Raw genomic sequence first — 21,292 nt, 5'->3', positions numbered from 1 at the left:
TTACAAACCACATCCAAATAACTTGTCTTTTGTCTTAACCTGAACAGAACTCCTTGTAGTCGTGTCTGTACTTTGTTTAGTCCATGGGGTGTCTGCTCAGAGGTGGGGAAGAGTACATAGTTCTTTCAGAATTGAACTGAGACAAGCATTACTAGAAACTTCTCTCTAAATACAAATTTATCCCAGCCTTACAGCCAGGGTGTGAATGAAATTACAAACACACTTACCTTAACCTTTTGAATGTTGCAGCTGTAACATGCTAAGATATGATGCAATTAATTAGTATGTTGTGGCATCTACTTAGTCTTGAAATGCTAACTTGAACAAAATACTAAAACAATTTTTAATCCTGAACTGTTTGGTTTCTAACGATCTCTGCCGTGCAGATTCAAGAGATCCATTTTAGTCCAAATGAAGCCTGCCACAATACTCTCAGGGTTAATATTTCATGCTTCTATCCTTATTTGTTCTATCATGTGCCCATCTTACTACTTCATTCATTGCTTCTCATAGGTTTGATTTTTGCCTGTCTTATGAATGCTGTGACTTGCTTATGATTTTTGGCACATTGTTCCCTTTCAAGACAGTTGTCTTCATGTTTAAAAATAATCGTTACTGAGTAACTTCTGTTGCCTTGAAATTGGTACCAGTGAATGGGCCTTTTCTGTGTGGTATTCCATCACATTTAAAAAAAATCTCTTTGCTGAAGTGTTGTTCAATATGAAAAAGTTGGTTGTGTGTTTTTTTTACTATTTACAGCCCTTTAAAATAGGGAAGGGTAGGCTCTTAGGACTACTAAAAGATCTGTCTGCAACTGGGACTGAGCCTAATTTATCTGGCAGCCAGAAGCGTTGGATTGTAGTCTCCAGAGCAAGCAAATAATTCCTGAGGGCTGGCATTGCTTCTTGGATGGACTGTGTTAGACATGTTAGTTGTTTGGAAATCTGCAAAGCAATTACTCTGACTCTCTCGGCACAAAAGATGCAAATTGAAATAACATATGGCAGAATTGTACAACTTTGCTTAATAATTTGCTGCTTGGCAAATTACTTTCAATAGTGACTACACAGGAGTTTATTGTTTAGGAATGCTTTAGAAAATCTATTGATGTGCTCAAAAATAAATACATTAAATAAATCAGGCTGTTCAGCTGTTAAAAGCCACAGTTCTAGCAACTGCTTTTTGGGGAGGATGAGAAAGGTAAGAGTTCTTACATCTTTTACGGTCTGCAAAACTGTATTGCCACACTTTACAATATCCTGGTACATTTTAGGCTTTAATTCTATTTAACTCTTATTAAAAAGAACATTCTTTCTTTAGCAAATATCAGGATAAGATTTAAAATTTATTGTGCCACATTTCTAGGGGATCATTGATCTAGTACTGAGAGTTAAAAAGGAGGTTCCATGATGATTTATTAAATAAAACCTCAAAACCTATTATTTATTATGCTGCAGTTTACCAATATTGCTCAGGATCTTGATAGAAGATATGGGGGATAGAGGGGGTGTTTGTTGTGTATATTTTAAAAGTTGTGCTGTCATTGCTAGCAGTTGTATTTCAACTGTTTGCCATTGTTCTGACAAACATTGTGGTAGGTCTTCTTTGCTCTAGGTAGAGAAAGACTTAGGTGAGCTTCTACATTTTGATCATTAATACATATTTGCATTGGGCCTTAAACCACATTTGTAATTGTCAAAACCTACTATTACAATGGGAAATTCACGGAACCTATGTTCTTCCCTTACAGAGCTACTAATATGTTTAATTCTGAAAGACAGATAAGCCCGTAGTTAAATATTAACTTATATATCCCTGCCTTTTCAATGTGGCTGAGATTATATTTAAGTGTAATGGAGTATGCTATGTCTTTTTGCTCCATTTTAACAATGAAACTACGTATTTGATGGTGATTAAGTAGTCTCAAGCAATGCAAAAGTTCTGATGTCTAAGATACTTCTGTTTTCTTTCTCAGTGTTACTGATACTTACCAGTACATTAGCCTATTTAAAAGACACTTTTTTAAAGCCTGTCTGTGAACAGCTTTGTGTTTTGTATTATTTTATGACAGGAATCATATTTTTTCCCAGATAAAACTGGAAAACCTGTGTTTCCTCTAAGTAAATCTGATTCTTCTGTCTTTCAAAGTCTGAAAGCATTTAATTTTTTAAAATTGCATTTCCCAAAAAGATGTGTTTGTATTTTATGATGTGTGAGAAGTATAAAACCAGTGAAACATCGAACCTTTTGTGGTAGTGATAAGTAAGTATATGAAACTTACTGAATATAGCTGCTTTCCATAATGTCCTAGCAATAGCAATTTCACTGCAAATTTGTAACTAAATGTTATAGAACATTGCCTCCCTAATGACAAATTAAGCGCTGCTGCTGATCTTCTGTGCTTCAGTCTGAAGTAGGGAGAAGATCAAGTGAAAACTAAGATTTCATCTCAAAACTAGTCATTTGTACCTCTCCTCAGTTCAATATTTTTAAGGGTTTAATTTTTCAGTTTTGAAAACTAAACCTTGAATTTTTCTTCAAAAAATGTGAAATTTATTCAGATATTGCGAATCTTAGCCAAAGATTCATATGTTCTATGGCATCAGGTCTAGAATACTTTACCAGAACTTTGGAACTACCTGTAAAAGAGAATGTTTGTTGTTTGTTTTTTTTTTAAGGGATTCTTTTTAAAGAAACCTGATTCTCTGAGACAGGAGAAGATGGGATAATTTGTAACAATTTCCTAGTTGCAGAGATACTTTGGTTAAGCAAAAGATAACATAGCTCCACTCTTTCTACTTCTGTTTTGATCTGCTTACTACTGTTCCTTAACTTTGCAGAATAAAAAGATGTGATATGAGATTCTAAAATCTGATTGACTGTGTTCTGACAGTTCATAAAAGTACAAAGCCTAGGAAAGCAAAATCTGGCAAACTGCTGGCATGTTCTGTTGTATTTCTGGGTTTTTGTAAGATTGTCTGCCAGAAATTACCATACTCAAAAAAGATTCTCAGATAGAAGCCTTTGAACACCCTTGTTGAAGAAACAAAGTGATTGTTGTTGATTCTTTGTATCTTCTACAGAAAGTAGAATACTTTGTTATACAAGTTGGCCACAGTGGATTCTTGAGACATCTCATGGAATAAGAAAAGGAGTTTAATTTGAGAGATGCTTGAGGCTTAGGACCAAAAGCTTAGGAAAAGGAATTGCCTTTAAGCATTTCTCTCTAGTTTAAATAAATGAACTTTATTTAGCACTGGGGAAATTACCTTCACATGTTCCATAACTTTTAGAATCAGGCTGATCCCGCTGGTTCTGCTTCATAATAACAAGCTTTTAATTTGAACAGAGCATCTCAATTGAAAAGCAAATGTCTTTTTGCAGGCTTTTGTTTTCTGCTGTAATGGCTCCTTGCCCGATCTTGTGTCTTGGTTGGCGGCTATACATAAACAGGGCATTCTCTGTAATACATATGTTTATGCTATCTGGGCCATCTTGTGATTGCTATCTGCTCTTTGCTAAAGATCAGCAGGATTGACTTTGCTGTAGATATATTTTCTCCATAACTAGCAAAAAGCAAAGAGCAATCATAGGTCTGGTCAGAGCAAAGCAGCTGTGCAATAAAGAACACTGTCTAGGTGTGATGAGCTGTCAAAGTTAAGCCTCTTATTGTGGAGGAGCTGGTGTGTATATGGGAGAGGAGGAGAAGACAAACAGGTAGTTGTGGTGGTTTGGTTTCATCTAACGTCATTTGAGACAAAATTTGGCAACTGCTTATCTCAACCCATGTTCAGAGTGACAAACTGAAACGGACGTGGTGTTTGGTTGTGTTTCATTAAGGCCTGTGTGAAAGAATGAGAACAAGAAATAAGGTGTCTGTCACATCACAGAGAAGCATAAACCTTTACTGAATTAGAAATGCTGAAACAAATCTGCATCACTGCCACAGATGTACTTGTGGCATACATGGAGAACATGTTGATCTCTAGGCAGGAAGTGTTACTGAGCAGCCTGCAGGTTTGATCTTGTATGTTTAGTAACTATCTTACATTGTGTGTTGACATTAACAAAAGCGTAGCAAGAAAATGCTGAGAACTTCAAAATGCTGAGCTTTTTTAAACCTCCAGCTAAAAAAGTAATGCTTAGACCTAATTACTTTAGGTTTTGGGAATCATTTGGCTTCCAATATCTGTTTTTTGGTTAAATGATTGCTTTTCCAATAGTGGAAAGTAATCGGTTCCATGCGTAGACTATGGATAGGTTCCAGAAACAATTTGAGTTTTAAATCTTGTCATTAATTTTATGGGGGGTTTGGCTTTTTCTTGCTTTTAAATACAGAGAATATTAATATAGAAGAGTAAACTACAAAAAGGTTTGAGCTTTTAACATCTTGGTGAGTTCACCTTTTGATCTGGATATATTATAGGGTCAAGGCCAATGTTGATAAACCAGTATTTGTAAAACATGTTGAAGTTCTGGGGTAATTTGTACTATATAAGAAGTCTTGATACATTATGGAGAGTTTGCCACTTTGGAGACCTTTTCACATTATGTGTTACTGAGAACCAGAGCGGAGTTAATACCTGTTATCTCCTGTGAAGGCACTGCATCTACTTAGAAGGCTGCAGGAAACAATGGTTTCTCTTTTTTGTTGTTGTTGTTTTTGTTTTTTTTTTAAAGGCAACTTTTAATCACAGAATGATGAGAAATTAAAAAGCTTTTATGTTTCAATATGTAACTTATTAATAACTGCAGAACTTGGGTCTTTCATTTGAAGAGTGAGTTTTGTTACAGTGAAGCAAGCGGGTTTTGGAGCAGTTCTGAGTGTCTTGCAAGTAACAAAGTACTTGGAAGTCTGAGATGAAACAGTTTTCCTTAGCTGAGCAAGCAGGTAATTTCAGGTTACTGTTTTCAAAAAGTCTGAATATAGCTACTGCTTACTTGTTTTTCAGAACTATTTTTTGTTTGAATGGAAAGCAGCTTGTGAAGCACAATTGTATGAAGTGCATTTATTCAGTTGTCCTTTCAGACATTTTCTTCAGAACAAGTGAGAATGTATCTGTAATAAGATATAATTCTCATTTTAATGCTAGATTATTCCTGGCTTTCTTTCCTATTTTTAGTTTGTGTATCACCAATAGGAGTTGGTTGGTAGTGGGTTTTTCTGTCATGTGAGGGGGTGTCAGGGTAATAGAGGGCAAAGGAAGGGGGGGGGGGGGGGGGGGGAGGGAAATAAAAAAAAATGACTGTAACCTTTGATTCTTGCAGTGCTAATGTTTTAAATGTGTTTTGTGTTTTATGATACAGGGTGAATCTGAACTTTTTCTTTTATGTGCCTTTTTTAGATACAGTTTTATCTCTGTGCTGTATGGGTTCCTGTGCCTGTGCAGCAGTTAATTTCAGCCTGTTGGCTCTTTATATTAGTATGGGGAATATCTATTCCTTTATGCTATTCTTATAATACTAGGTTTACAGAAATTTATTTGACAAGTGGGAAAATATCTACCCAGTGTAATCATTTAACTTCATTTCCAGATCTTCAGTTCATTAGCCAACTTGGCTAAAACCTTTAAATTGTACCTATTCTATTTGCTTTGAAGTTTTGTAGCATTTCTGTTGTTGTTGGCAAAGTTTCTTCTGTTAGTATTGTGTTCCCCTGAGAGAATATGTAGCTTGCAAGAAATCTTACTGGTATCTGGACAGCAATACCTCCAGCTTTGTATTACGCTTTGTTGTGCCATAATAGTTTTATGTCTATTTCCATTTGACACCTAAGTCACTAACTTATTGAAATAACTGTTTTCCTTTTTTAAACCCTCCTTATTCAGACTGCACATGAAAACAAAATAATTTTCTTATTAGTAGAGGTCATTTTGAATATTAAAGTTACTTTAGTTGTCCTGGAGAGATAATTTTACTGCTCTCCTCTCCATGAGAATTTCTTCCTTTTAAAGGAAAAATCTGTTGTGGATGAATGGAAGGTGTGATGGCAGTAATATTCTTGTATCTTTAATCAAAACCCTTTCCATAGTCGGAATATTGTCTCTCTCTGGCTTTGTAAGTTTTGAGAACTTATAATTATGTTATTCCTGATTAGTTGTCTTTTGCTTTGGTGTTTTAGGGTTTTTTTTTTAAAAGATGTATAGCTGTGGACAATTTGATTCTTTGCCATAGAACATCAGACATCAAATATAAGTTGATATTGAGAGCGCAGCAAAAGTGACATTGACACTGGCATAAGCGTGACAGTCCACATTCCAGTTATTTCTAAACCTATTTTGTCTTCATCATGGTTATTGTTTCAAATCCCAGAAGAGAGTATGTGTACGTTAAAACACATCTAGGTCATAGTGTCAGAATAGTCTTGCAATAAAATGGGAAGTTTTCTGTCAATTTCATATAAGAAGAGACATTTTTGGTCTCTTATAAAGTTGAGGAATCAATGTATGCGTCTGGATTGCCGTTTTCATACCAGTTCTTCCCTTTGTTGCAGTTGATGGGCAAATTGACAGGAATTACATCATGCTTGTGAAAATATCTTCAAGGCATCTTTTCTTCCCACCTATAATCAGTTTGCTTGATTTACAGATGAGACAGCTGTTAGCTTAGATTCTTTATTCATCTAGATACTGCTGCAGATAGGAGTGACTGTAACTGTATTTCATTATTCTTTTGCTACTGTTGAAGCTTTTACAGTTAGACACAGATGTTGCACAAAGAGAAGCAGGCCAAATTTTGCTAGCTTTCAAGAAACAAGGGCTTTACACAAAGCATAGCTGATTTCTGGAAAATTAGAGAAACTCAGTTAAAGGAGTCGAACATCCGAAAAGAAGGGTGGACAGCGTTTGTGTTCTTGCCTTTACTGGTCATTTCGTGTTTCCTGCTTCTTGAAATTGTTAACCTGGATGCCTGGCCTTCCATTTCAGTGGAAACAAAATCACAGAATCACTGAATGTCCCTGGCTGGAAGAGACCTCCAAGATCATCCAGTCCAGCCCTAGACCTAATAGCACAAGCTTGACACTGGATCATGTCCCTAAGCACCAGGTCCACGTGACATTTAAGCGTATCTGGAGATGGTGACTCCATCACTTCCCTGTGCAATCTATTCCAATGCCTGACAACCCTTGTAGTGAAAAAATGCTTCCTAATATCTAACCTAAACCTCCCCTGGCGCAGCTTGCATCCATTCCCACTGGTCCTGGTCATCACCAGGGAGAAGAAGCTGTCCCCCTCATTGTTCCAACCTCCTTTCAGGTAGTTGTAAAGAGCAATGAGGTCTCCCCTCAGCCTTCTCTTCTCCAGACTAAACAACCCCAGCTCCTTCAGCTGCTCCTCATAGGGCTTATGCTCTAGGCTCTTCACAAGCCTCGTTGCCTTTTTCTGGACACGCTTCAGCGCTTTTATGTGCCTCTTATAGTGAGGAGCCCAGAACTGAACACAGTATTCAAGGTGTGGCCTCACCAGCATCAAATACAGGGGGATGATCACCTCCCTGTTCCTGCTGGTTACAGTGTTCCTAATACAAGCCAGGATGCCATTGGCCTTCTTAGCCACCGGTGCACACTGCTAGATCATAGCTAGTCAACTGTCAATCAATACCCCCAGGTCCTTTTCCAACCTGCTGCTTTCCAACCTCACATCACCAAGTCTGTAGCTAACCATGGGGTTATTATGACCCAAGTGCAGGACCCAGTACTTGGCCTTGTTGAACCCTATACAGTTAACCTTGGTGCACTGATCTAACCTGTCTAGGTCCTGCTGTAGAGCTTCTCTACCCTCCAGCAGATCAACACACCCACCTAGTTTGGTGTCATTTGCAAACTTACTGAGGGAGCATTCAGTCCTCTCATCCAGATCATTAATAAAGATATTAAAGAGATATTAAGAGACCCTAGTCCTGAACCCTGGGAAACACCACTTATGACCAGATGCCAGCCAGATTTAACTCTGTTAACTACCACCCTTTGGGCCCAGCCATCCAACCAGTTTTTTTATCCAGTGCACAGTGCATTTATCCAAGGCCAGAGCCACAAGTTTCTGAAGGAGAATGCTGTGGGAGACAGTGTCAAAGACCTTACTGGAGTCCAGGTAGACAGTGTCCACAGCTCTTCCCTCATTCACCAGGTGGCTCACCTTGTTGTAGAAGGTTAATCAGGCAGGACCTGCCTTTCGTAAACCCATGCTGAGTGGGCCTGATCCCCTGGTTGTCTTGTATATGCTAAGTGATGACACTCAAGATGACCTGCTCCATAACTTTCCCTGGCATTGAGGTCAGACTGACAGGTCTGTAGTTCCCAGGATCATCCTTACAACCTTTGTGTAGATGCATATCACATTTGCTAGCTTCCAATCACCTGGGACCTCCCCAGTTAGCCAGGACTGCTGATAAATAGTGGGGAGTGCCTTGGTGAGCAATTGTACCAGCTCCTTAAGTACCCATCAGTGGATCTCATCTGGTCCCGTAGACTTGTGCACATGTGTGACACAAAAGGTCATTGATAATTTCCTCCCAGACTGTGGAGGCTGCATTCTGCTCATCCCTATCTTCCAATTCAGAGAGCTGGACCCCCGAGTAGCAATTAGCATAAGAATAAGACCATCCAAGTCAGTGCTAAAGAAACTCTGAAGGCGTAAACCTGAAATTAAAGCTGTATTATTGCGAGATGAATAAAAATACTGATGAGTTCTGCTTAAAAGTAAAATGACAGCAAATAGGCACAGTCACAATGTGTGAAATATTCAGTATATTCTGAGTATATTTATTAGAAAAGTGTAGGAAAAATTTCATGGGATGTTTCTATTCTCTTAGTCTCAATAAAATTCTGTTTATACTGTATATGTTTTTCAGCTAAAACCAGGGCATGGTGTTCTCTTGTCCAACTTTTTCCCTTTTATTTCCTTTTTTTCCCTATTTATTCACACATTTTTTTCTGAGAATGTGGAATTTTTTTGTGTTTCTTGAAGGAAGAACATGTTTTCTGCAGCTGAGAAAAAAAGTAGCTTTTCTTCCAAAGTACTCAAAAACAGCTGTCAAACATCAGATTTTGTTTAATGTTGCTTTTTGTTTGGGCTTTGCATTAGCAGATGGGAGCCTAGCTTGTTCAATTAGCAAATTTCCATATTCAGCAACTGATTTTAGAACTTGTTTTATGTTCTAAGAGATGTTAAGGAAGTGTTATTGTGTTAATAAGTCGTTAATTTTAGGCTGTTGTTTGTCTAGGTTTTTAGCCAGGTTCTTGACAAAGATGGCAGCCAACAACGCAGTGCTGAACAGACTGGAACAGAAGGGTGCAGAGGCTGATCAAGTTATTGAATACCTCAAGCAACAAGTTGCTCTGCTCAAGGAGAAAGCTAGTAAGGAATTATCTATCTTACAATAAATTTGTTAACCAGGTGGTTAACATTAAATGCTTGTTCTAAAAAATGAGAACATGGACAACTTCATTTGTCCTTTTTCAGCCTTTTAAGTGTGTTTCAGGTTCTCCAAGGTAAAGCTTGTAATAGTAGCACCACCTCATTGTCCTCTGGTTTGTGGGATTTTTTGAAGCTGCTCATTCTGAAATAGAATAGGCAGGAATGAGGAAAGACTAAAGACAAAAACAGATAATGGAAATTTGATAGCATATTATTCCATTTGGGGGAAGAAAGGGAGTTAGGAAGAATGAGACTATGCATTTGCCTGATTGTGTTACTGCTTTTTCTCCACTATGGGATTCTCTCAAAAGTTGTCATACCTTCAACTTTGGTATTTTGTACATATTGGAATCAGTGAATGAAGGTGCTCCATGTTACAAACTTGTTCAGATTTTTTCTGATAGGTCTCTTGGGATTTTTCTTTTTGAGTCTATTTGGGGGACTGAGAAGCTAGTATATTGCGAGGCAACATGAATACATGAGTATTGTAAAAATGGCTGTTTCAACAGAAAAAGGAATAAAAAATACTTCTGATTACATACTCCTTGAAAGTTTCCTCTTTTTTGGTGTTTGGCTTACCATGTTTCACTTATTTCATTCAAAAATTAGTAAACCAACCCTCTGTTTTTCCAAATGATGAATGCTAATTATTTAAACCTGTCGTTTTTAGTATAGTGTCAACTCTAGTCTTACAGGCATCTCTCCGTGAAGAGAAGAAGCTCCGTGTGGAAAATGCTAAACTGAAGAAAGAAATTGAAGGTCTGAAACAGGAACTGATTCAGGCAGAAATTCGAAATGGAGGTGGGGAAAACGTCATGTTCTCATACAACGTAGATCTAGTTAGGGCAAAATATGATCAAACTATCTTAATTCTTCTTGCTTGATATCTTCCTGTATGTGGTTCTGTGGCAGGTTGCTTAATTCCAACATTTTAGTAAGCTGAAATCCTAACAGTAACAGGTACATATGTCAAGTCTTCATCAGACATGGAACCGGTTCTTTGTACGTTTTTGTACAGTACCTGTCACAATAAGCCCTGAATTTGATGGATGACAATGGCTTTGCATAATACTTCAGAATTTGATGCATGTTTAACGCTTCTTGATACTCTTGAGTATTTAATCTAGCATGACTGAAAAATCCTTATGGAAAATCAAGCCATAGTTCAAAGTACAGATGGCCAGTGACTCATTAGAAAATCTGTGGTAATGTAAAATTCGAAACAATGTGGTCTGAATTTTTTATTCCATGCTTTAGTGAGACCAGCCTTTCATTGCACTGATTTTCCTTCTTTGCACTCCTCTGTGTAGTTGTGTTCAGCTCACATAATAATTATATAATTTGTATTAAAAAAGAACTGAGAAAAAACAAAACTGAAGTTTCATATCCAGTATTTCTTCTTTAAAATAATTTTTAAAGAAAGTGTCTTCTGCCCTCAACAACTGTTTCTATTTTTACCTCTACTGTCAGTATTGTAAATTGGGTGAGATAACATCCAGTGTAGCTGGATGCTAGCATTCAAGCGTATTGAATATTTTACTGGTAAAACAATACGTTCACTCTTCAGATACTAGTATTTTATAAATGCAGAGACTTTTCTTTCTCCTTTGGTCATGAATAAAGCCCTTTCATGTTTATATTTCTCCATTGTCTGTTAGTCTGCAGCAATTCTTGACCAGTATGGGATGTTTCACAGAATCTCTGTTATGCCTGGGAAAGAGGTCTCAAGGTATATAATTTTTTTCCAAGATGGGAAAGGTTTAGGAAATTAATATTTAGCTTGACAAGTATCTTAGCTAATTTACTTAAAAGATAGTAGGACTAAATTTACATGTTTTCTTTTGAAGTTAACTATTGTATGTTAGCACTGACAGGATTAAGTAGTTGAGCACAGAAATTAGATGGACACGAAATATCTAAAATATCACTTGAGATATTTTTCAAAAATCTGAGAAAGAAAAAGCATTTCCACAACTACTTAGCAAAACAGGAAGCAAGTGGTTGTTCGTACAACAAATCTCAGTTTCAAGTTATTTTTGGAAACTGTTTATATGAACATAAATTGTGCAAGTCTCTGTAGTGTTGAAGAGAGCAGATACTGACAAACCCAGTGCAGTTCTTCAGGAAAGTTAATGTCTGAAGTGTAAAAAAAGAAGCATGTGTGCAGAGTGGAGAAATGTATAATAGTGAAAATAGAAGGATTTGCTGAACAGTAATTAATCATAGAGCAGTCCAGGTTGAAAGAGACGTCAAAAGATCATCTCATCTGACCTTTCTGGAAAAGGGAGCCTAGATGATGTTTAGCGCACTGATTGATGCTTAGTCAGTACAAGGATTTGATAAAAAGCCTTAAGGAGATTATTGAAGTACAAAATGTAGAAAGGGGGTGATTCTTAAGCTTTCATCTGGTAAGACTGATAGTGAGATGGAGGACAGGCTGAGGGAGTTGGGGTTGTTCAGTCTGAAAAAGAGAAGGCTCCGGGGTGACCTCATAGTGGCCTTCCAGTACCTGAAGGGGGGCCTACAGGAAAGCTGGGGAGGGTCCTTTTACAGGGGCTTGTAGTGAGAGGGGTAATGGTTTTAAGCTGAAAGAAGAGAGATTTAGCTTAGAGATCAGGCGTAAATTGTTCAGTGTAAGGGTGGTGAGACACTGGAACAGGCTGCCCAGAGATGCTGTGGGGACTCCATCCCTGGAAGTGTTCAAGGGCCAGTTGGATGGGGCTCTGAGCAGCCTGTTCTAGTGGAAAGTGTCCCTGCCCATGCAGGGGAGTTGGAACTCGATGATCTTTAAGGTCCCTTCCAACTCCAAAAATTCTGTGAGATGATGCCCACAAAAATAAGTATGAAGGTAACATGGAGAAGTCAGGGAAGTGAGGAAATGAGCACATAATTTCAGGGCTGCAGGTAATTTCCTAGGCTGGGATTATTCAGGCTCATTTTCTTTAGTTAATCAGAAGAAAGAGCTGAGGAATGATCTGACTGCAATATGAAAATTATTTTGTGCATAGCGAATTACCAAATACTCTCCAGTATGACAAGACCTAGTAGCTAGAAATTGAAACTAGACAAAAATAAATGAGAAATGGAGAGTTCCTAGCAAAGATAAATAGACATTGAAATAAACTACAAAAAGAGGTGGTGTTTGCATATGTGGTTTTTTTATTTAGCACTTTTTCCCATTTGCAAAAAATGTGTCATCAAAGGCATTGTTCTTAACTGATGAGAAAAATCATATATAGCTGGAGTTCTAAAATGTGTTTTGTAATGTTCACTACTTCACTACTTAGCAGTTGTGGTTCTGGTATTTTTCAGTTATCTCTACCTTATAATTTGTGTTGGAAACTTAAAAATGTCAGAGCATTCAAAGTTTTGGTATCCCTTCTAACTTCTGTGGTTTTGATTTTAGTTAAACAGATCTCAGTTCCTCCTACTACAATGGTTTCTACAGCATCGTTTTCAGATGATGTTCCACAACCTACAGCCGTCACATCGTCTGGTTCCAAAGATCAAATTAAATGTCAAGATGAAGAAAAGAAAAAGAAGGAAAAAGTAGAAAAAAAAGGTATGTCAGTTTTCTTAGCTGTGGTGTACAGTTAAGGCATTCACTTCATGCAAGTGCTTTTACATCATTTTCGGCACAGAAAAAAACCAGTTTGTCCAGTCACAGTAGGAGTCATGTGCTAGCTCTTAAAACCTTGGAAGTACTGGAAGCTAATGAAGGTCATCAAGTAAGCTGCAAATTCTAACTTTAATGGGATACATGCCAATTTTTTTATGTGACTGAACTACCTTATTTCAAACAAAACCCAGGCTGCCTTCCTCCAAGCCCCAAAAAATATCACAAAAGGAAGAAAACAAAACCAAAATACACAAGCGCAAAGGAGAAAATAAAAAGGGGGTGGGGTAAAGAGAAGGACACAAAGTTAAGAGTTTTTGGCAGACTGGATGACTTTCTTTTCTGAGGCTTAGTTAGATTTATTTTCCCTGACATAGAAACAGTGCAAGCAAAAGGCAAAGACCAGCTTAGAAAAACAGCTTGAAAGCAATAGTAACATAACATAATGCTAAAGGAAGAGTGCAGAATTACAGTTTTGTGCATCCTTTAAGTATGGTGCTTTTGTTTATCACTGGAAAAATTCTTAAGGCAGCGAAGTTTCATCAGAATTGATCAGATGCATCTGTATCAACGCTTGTGAAGTTGTGTGGCTAAGAGGAAGTACTGGATAAAGGACACAGGTAGATGACATAATCTGGTTTTGGCAACAAGGAAGAAATGTAGATTATTATTTTTTTTTAATACCTTTCCTTCCATTTTTCTTTTTTAGCTGTCTGAATTGACAGCTTATCTTATAAGACAACTTGTCTTATAATTTGAACTCATATTACAATCGTTCTCTTACGAAAATTATTAATTTGCTCGAAATTGATTTCTACAGCTTTTCAGAATTTGGATATTATGCTGGTAGGGCACTGTATCCTGTTGATTTTTCTGCTGAGCTGTACACAGGCTTATAAGCTACTTCATTTTTTTTATGTGCTGCAGCCCTCGACACATCAGTATTCCACAGAGCTATAAATACAAAAGCAGAGGCCATGTGTCATGTCAGACAATTAACTGTTTTCTTCATGTATTCAGTGGCTGCATAGCAAGTATTCAGTTGGTAAGAAAGAAGTGTATTTGCCTTCTGTTTCCCCTCATCTTATACAAGTATCTTGAATGTGGAACGCAATGTGTTTCACTTTTTCCTTACAGTGACTGTGTTTGGAAAAAGGTGAAATATAGCATGAACTTGAAATAGAAGCCCTGAACAGGCTGTTTCTGTGAAGTTCATCTCCCGTAGGTATAGTGTTTAACAGTCATTGTAGCTAATACACAGTTTGGTTTTTAGTCCTGAAATTAATAAAATTGAGATATCTCAAATCCTTTTGCTTTCTGTCACCTATCTCATCAGTTTTCTGTCTGGTTATTCCCATATTGTTTGTTCTAATTCTTAAAAACTTAATTTGTGAGGCTTCTCTGGATATTGATTCTGTGCTGACATGGACGCTGGCCAGTGGATTGCAGTTCTCTCCTTAGTCTGCAGCATTGAGAGGGATGTTTTCTGTCCATCTGTGTATGTGCTGTGTACGGACATACATCTCTGTGTTCTCTTTGCCTTGTTTGGTGACAGACTTCCTTCCTCGAAAGTGAAAAAATTGGGTGGTAGAAGCTGATTGTTTCGGCTATAGACTTAGAGAAATGTCATGAAGTGGGGAAGAGTGGGGAATGACACCAAGGATGAATATGGCAGGTCTTTAAAAATGGTCTTAGGTATTGAATATTATCTATTTTGACAGCATTTTTTGTCAGTTTTTCTTCAGTTATTGTATATATGACTGATTTTACTAATATAATTGTAATATATTGAAAATTAGATTAATAAAACTCAGTCATAAACACTAGGGGTTTTTATTCATCGTATATGAACTGAAATAGTTATGAAGAGCTATTGCTTATGTTCAAAAAATACTGCTGCTTTATTATTTAATGTATTGTTTAATTTTAATCCTGTACTAGAGCAACAATAGATAGAATCAAATTATGTGCTCCGTCCACTTTTCCTTTTTGGCTCCCAAAAGAATGGAATGTAATTTACATTAATTTGTAAGTTATCTTGGATGAAAGAATAATAGAATATACTTATTTTAAGTAAGTACTTCTTAGACATTCTTAACCTCCTGCCCCAATATAGAGATTATAGTTGTTAAACAAACCTTGAATGTTGTTTAAGCAAGGGAGACTGATACACAAGCTAGATGTAACTTGCTCATCTCAGGAGGACTATCTAAATAAGCAACTGAGTATGGGGAGTATTACTTTATCAGTTTTTTACTTTACAATATAGACTCCCCATCAGTGGAACCTTGTAAGCCATGACTATTTTCACACACAAATATATTTTGGAATTGAAGAATGTTAGCTAAGGCCATCTTGAAGGGTTGCTTTGCAACTGTAAGGATGCAGTTGCAGTGATTCTGCATTGTTTCCAGTCGGGAGCTGTTGTTAAGCTCTAGTAACCTGATGACTTGGGATTGTCTAGTTTCCCTTTGCTGGTGAAACACCCCTGCAAGGCTTACTGGTAATTGCTAATTATTAAAACAGTACTCTCAGGCTTATTGATATGGGCTCTGGCAGAGTGTATCTGTCACTTACATGTTAGCTACAGCTAAAGTTCAGGATTACTTCATTTTGCAAACAAGAGAATACCTCTGTCCTAAGGTGGTAATTATGTGTAGTAACAATCTGAATTGGAGTGTGTATGATGGTTCTGCACTGGAAGCTAGTAAAAGAGGTGCAAATTCTTTACTCTTCTTGTGTTTTACCCTGGATTTACACTTGCTTCTGAGATTGTAGCTCATGTTTCCCTTGCAATAATCATGTGCATTATTGATGCTTTTAAAAAAAATGTTTATTTCTTTAATAGGTGATAAGAAGGAGAGGAAACAGCAGCCAGCTGCTGGAAGTAGTGACGCAAAACCTGTAGATGTTTCTTGTTTGGATCTTCGTGTTGGTTGTATTATTACTGCCAAAAAACATCCAGATGCAGACACTCTGTATGTTGAAGAAGTGGATGTTGGTGAAGCAAGCCCAAGGACTGTTGTCAGCGGTTTAGTGAAACATGTTCCTTTGGATCAGGTATTTACAAAATAATTTACTGATAGCTTTTCCTTTCCTAAAGTATCTTAAGACCTTAATCTGTTTATAGGATTTTTTTTTTAACTGCTAAAAGATTTTTACAGGCATGAGAACAAAAATAAAATGCAAATGCAGGTCATGCTTAACAACATTTGCCAGAAAATGGAGAAGTACCCTTACCCCAAATCAATTCCTTTTTGCTTGCATGGTTTCTATCCTAGTATTTTATTCTGGCTCCTCTGTGATGCTACTGGTACACAGTGGGCTTCTAAACCAAACAAATGCAACTCTCCCTTTAGGTTTCCTACTATGTAATAGAACCCATAATAGCTTCTTTGCTGTTATCCAAACTTGGGAAACGTTTGCCTTCCAACTTCCTTTATAGCCTATCAAAGCATTTGACGTTGAGTAGAGCAAAGAGCATGTAAATTTAACTTAGCTGGCAATGAGCAGCTTACATAACAGTGGAATACAAAAATGCATATTCTTGCTTCTTGTCTGGGAGTCTGCCTCTGTGCTTATTTAGTTGATACACTTCTGTTTAACATGCATAGTTTATATGTCTTGGAAACAAGCAAAGACTTGAAGATTACATTTTCCTTTCACACCTCTTTTGGAGAGTTAGTGGAAGGGAGGAATTGACTGAAGGCTGCTTTAAAATTCAAATGCAGGCTTGGCAATTAAAGCAATATAGTGTACAGCAACTGCAAAATAGGTTGTGAAGGAATTGATCTTAGTGTGGAAAAGCTACATTTTCTCAAATGCCTTTTCAGTCTCTGTTCCTGCCCTGTCCCTGTTGTGAGACTGCAAATGTAGGAGGCAACTAAATTTGATTGTTTTTATTATACAGAAAGTTATTGAACTGAAAAAAATTACTGAATACAATAATTGTTCTAAACTTATCACCGAGTAGTGTCCGGTTACTGGATTTTTAATGGCCAGAAATTTGAATTCCACAATTTTAGCAGTGAAGGAGTGTAGAAAAAAACATATTAAAAGCCCTTCTACCTAAATTTATGAACATTAAGTATACAGAATGCAGTGGCAGTAACAGTCCTTTTTCTTTAACCTGCTTTCTTTCTGGAAAAAATAATCCAAAGTACTCATTAACAGAGAATTAAGGATCTTTCTTGCACATTCTTTGGAAAAAATTATTTTGTGTGTCTGGTTTTGGTTTGGGCAGTTCTGTATTGGTAAATTCTTAGGGCAAGCTCTAATTCTTGTGTTTTCTGAAGTGTTAAAAAACGAGTGCCTGGCATGTGACTAGTGCCATATACTAAAAAAAAAATAATGCATTGGATTGCATACTGTAGACATAATTCACAAAAAATTCAGCTATTTATGATTGCCATGTTTGATGTAGTAATTTAACAGTGTTTGAGGCTGCAGTATTTGTATAATCTGATTTTACTTTTGGTTAGGAAACACAATGAGTATCTTCATTAACATTTCAGTATACAGCATGTTTTTTTGTGGGTTTTTTTTACCTCCTGAAATCCCTTTTAATCTAAGAGATCCTCACATCAATGACCAGAAGTGAAAACAAGAATTCAAGATACTTAATCTTGTCGAGAAGAAGCCACCATCAGCCTCCAGAAACACTTAGCTTACAACCATTCTTTATGAGAGAAAGCTTTACAGCTGTATCTGTTATGAACTATATAGTCTTGTTTCATAGAATTATAGAATGGTTTGGGAGGGAAGGGGCTTTAAAGGTCCTAAAGTTCCAACTCACCTGCATGGGCAGGACACATGCCACTGTACCACATTGCTCAAAGCCCCATCCAGCCTGGTGTTGAACACTTCCACCTGTGCTGGTGTTTCACTACCTAGATGGCTTAATCTTTTTTCTTTCTAGATCATTGTTTAAGAGTTAGTGATGTCCCTGCAGGAATTAGTAACTAGTACTGGCATTTATATTTACTTTTCTTAGATAAAGTTGTAATTGTTTATATCTACTTTTAATCTAATTTTCTTTGTCTAGTCTGCAGGGAAGATTAGTCTCTATAAATCATAAAGAGCAGTGACTGCAGCATGATTGTAAACTCATTTGCACATTCTGTCTAATATAAGGCACCTTTATTAAAGTAAACAATTTACTTTTTTTTCTCTGCTTTTGTAGCTTTAGACTTCAAGGCTATGTTAAATACTGCTATGTTTCTTTACAGATAGGAAACAAAACTGGTGACTTGTAAATTTGCTGACAAACGTGAAATCTGGAGAAGAATATAATAAATTGAAGAGGGCTTTTTGTTGCTATTGGGATTGCAACTCATTGTGGCTTTAAAGTAATCAGTGTGTTGGTTTTAACTTGTATTCACTAGCCGTTGCAGTCTGTCATAGCTGTTTTTGAGATACAGAGGGATAGCTAGTTGATAACCAGTTATACAGGTAACTTCAAGGATTACTTAAGAAAAAGATAAATTTAACATTTGTGCTTCAGGGATAAGGTCTTGGGGTTTTTTTGTATGGTAAACCTCAGGATTAACATCTCTTTCTTTTAGTTTCTTTTACAGGATTAACATCTCTTTCTTTTAGTTTCTTTGTTTTATTTCTTCCCCCAACCCCATGCTTCATTTTACCAGCATGTTGGGAAAATGTATTGTTTTATTCTGAATGTGAATTAGCTGTGTGTCCAACCATAGAAAGTGTAGCAACTAACATTTTGGCTGGAGGGGGTTCAGGTTTATTCCCATGTTTTTTGTTTTATATTTTTAATTCTGCCCAATCTTGTGTATCTGTCAGGAAACTTCTCAGTATATTTGTACAGTCACTTTTAAAGAACTAGATTGTTATTTTTGTTCCTCTGATTTGCAGGGTTACAAGAAGTGGCCATCAGTAGAGTAACTGGATCTGACTCTTTGTGGCTGACACAATTCAAGCTTATATTTGTTACTTACTGTAAAAAAGATCTAAGAGCAATGCAGATAATGATACTTTAAAATCCAATTCCTTGATCATTGATAAATATTTTTGGAGGTCTTCTTATATATGAATACAGAGGGGTTAAGTATTGTAATTGAAGCTTTGTTTTCTGGAAAAATTACAGTAAGGCCCTTCTCTAAAAATCAGCACAACCATTCTAAAAAAAACCAACACAACAAAAAACAGAAAAAAATTCTGCATTGTTAGGAAGCATTTATTTAGATTTATTTTCTTCTTTTTTTTCCTCTCTCTACTTAGGGAATTGTCATTTATCTTTTAGACAGTTTAAAAATTAAATCATTTATAATAAGAAGGGAAAAAAACCCTTGAAATAGAAATGTTCTTGTTTTCGCAGACCATCTCGGGGTGGGCTCTTTTTGTTTTGTAGAACTTGTCAGTTTTCTTACCGTTTGTTTCTGAAATCAATGCACATACCTTAGTATTCGAGCAGTTTTTCAAAAGCATTGGAAGATACTTAATGGTAAAAGTGATGGGATAATGTGTATTTTTGAAGTGTTGAGTAATACTTCTTAATTTTGTAATAGTGATGAATGTCTTATACAGAAATCCAATGCTATATATATAAACACAGGCCACTGTGATTGAACAGAAAGGAATGATGTGAGGCTGGTTTGATTTTTCCTTCCTGTTACTTTGATGAAGATCGTGATCTCAATTTGTGTATTAATGCAGTCTGGTTTCCTCAGTTGTATGATCTGTAATTAAAAAAACAGTGCTCTGAAGTCTAGGATTTTTTTTCAGTTAGTTACAATTAAAATTGAGTACCAAATGTAGAAATCTTGTTTCTTTTGCTGCATATTCATTTACTATTGTTATTCAGTGCTGGATAATGTGTATGACTGGCATTTCAGAGTCACTGACATCTTACAGACATTTCTTGGATTTAATTTTTATCCGGTTTGAAAATGTAGTTTATTTTCTAGGCTAAAGTGTGGCAGTTTCCCCTAACAAAGTGTTTCCTCTGGCTTACTATTATAGTTTTTATTAAAATAAAGCAACAAAAGAAGAAACATAGTTTTACAGTTTTGCACTAACAAATTACACTGCAGAGTATACACAGCCATTTTCAGTGGTTAAAAAAATTCTAAATATTTGAGTTAAATAAGATAAAATTTAAGAATCCAGTGAGCTAACTCTGTAAAATATCTGGATACTTCCAAAATGCAATTTAGAATTCCTGTCTATGATGTAGTCTAATCTGTAGAGATGATGATGATGATCATGATGATTATTATTAAATGGAAATTGTTTGGCCAATAGTGCTCTATTGAAAGTATACTGAACTGGTCATCTAGAATGACTAAAGGTGGAATGCAAGAGAAATGCATCACCTGGTTTTTTGATTTCTGAATTACAATATTTTTTTTGTATTTCCATAAGTGTGTTCAACATTCATTACTCACTGGTGTCACAACAACAGCGTAATAGAGGCCGCCAGAAGTCAGGAGGCTTCCTACTCTTAGATGTTTTAAATATTTTTTACTTATGTGCAGACACTAAAATTCTGTAACTGTTGTTGTATACTTCTCTAATCCATGTTAAGGTCTCTTCGTTGCAATTCTTTTGTTATAACAAAATAATTAGAGTTCCTAAAATGTGTGGCATTTAAGTACTCACATCCTTCTGTTTTCCTCCCTCAAGATGCAGAATCGGATGGTCATACTTCTCTGTAACTTGAAGCCTGCAAAGATGAGAGGAGTATTATCTCAAGCAATGGTGATGTGTGCCAGCTCTCTGGAAAAAGTGGAAATTCTTGCTCCCCCACCCGGGGCAATACCTGGGGATAGAATCACTTTTGAAGGTTTTCCTGGTAAGTAGGTATTGGGGAAATTGGAGCAAATAGGTATGCCAAGGTGACCTCAGTGTTGAAGCAGATAAAACAGTATTTTAAAGTTGGTTGCATTTTTTATTGACATTTCCTGCAGTAGTTATGTTAAAACTGTATTATTAGCACACTAAGACTGTGTAAATAAGGAATTGAAAATATTTAACCACCTGGCAATAACTGGAAAATACAGGAAAATAAACATAGCTCAAAAAATTTGTATAGTACTTTAATATAAAATTTGCCACTTTCTTTAAGTGTCAATAAGTGTTTCTGCTTTGGAAATGTATGGACTTTGCAAGTTACAATAAGCAAATATAAAGCATCTTTCCTGATTTCTCTCTGTAAGTGATGAGTAAGTTCCTTGATTCTAGCTCCTCCCCCTAATGAAAGTGGCAGAACTTGAGATAGCCCTTTTTTTTTTTTTTT

At 36.5% G+C, this 21,292-nt stretch overlaps 1 protein-coding gene across 1 annotated transcript in view; it reads left to right on the top strand.

Moving 5' to 3' along the window:
• The first annotated feature begins 9,228 nt into the window (after positions 1 to 9,228).
• The window catches only part of AIMP1 (aminoacyl tRNA synthetase complex-interacting multifunctional protein 1), a 16,943-nt gene continuing 4,879 nt past the window's right edge, over positions 9,229 to 21,292 (top strand). Inside the window, exons 1-5 of the mRNA XM_010004096.1 lie at positions 9,229 to 9,356; positions 10,104 to 10,217; positions 12,823 to 12,978; positions 15,881 to 16,092; positions 20,680 to 20,848. Of these exons, the coding sequence (XP_010002398.1) occupies positions 9,248 to 9,356; positions 10,104 to 10,217; positions 12,823 to 12,978; positions 15,881 to 16,092; positions 20,680 to 20,848 (760 nt within the window). The 5' untranslated portion in view covers positions 9,229 to 9,247. The remainder of the gene's footprint in view (positions 9,357 to 10,103; positions 10,218 to 12,822; positions 12,979 to 15,880; positions 16,093 to 20,679; positions 20,849 to 21,292) is intronic.

Source organism: Chaetura pelagica, unplaced genomic scaffold (genome assembly GCF_000747805.2).
Source record: "Chaetura pelagica isolate M959 unplaced genomic scaffold, ChaPel_1.0 scaffold88, whole genome shotgun sequence".
Lineage (NCBI taxonomy): Eukaryota > Metazoa > Chordata > Aves > Apodiformes > Apodidae > Chaetura > Chaetura pelagica.
Note: the sequence above shows the minus strand (reverse complement) of the source record. Positions and strands in the feature narration are given on the sequence as shown.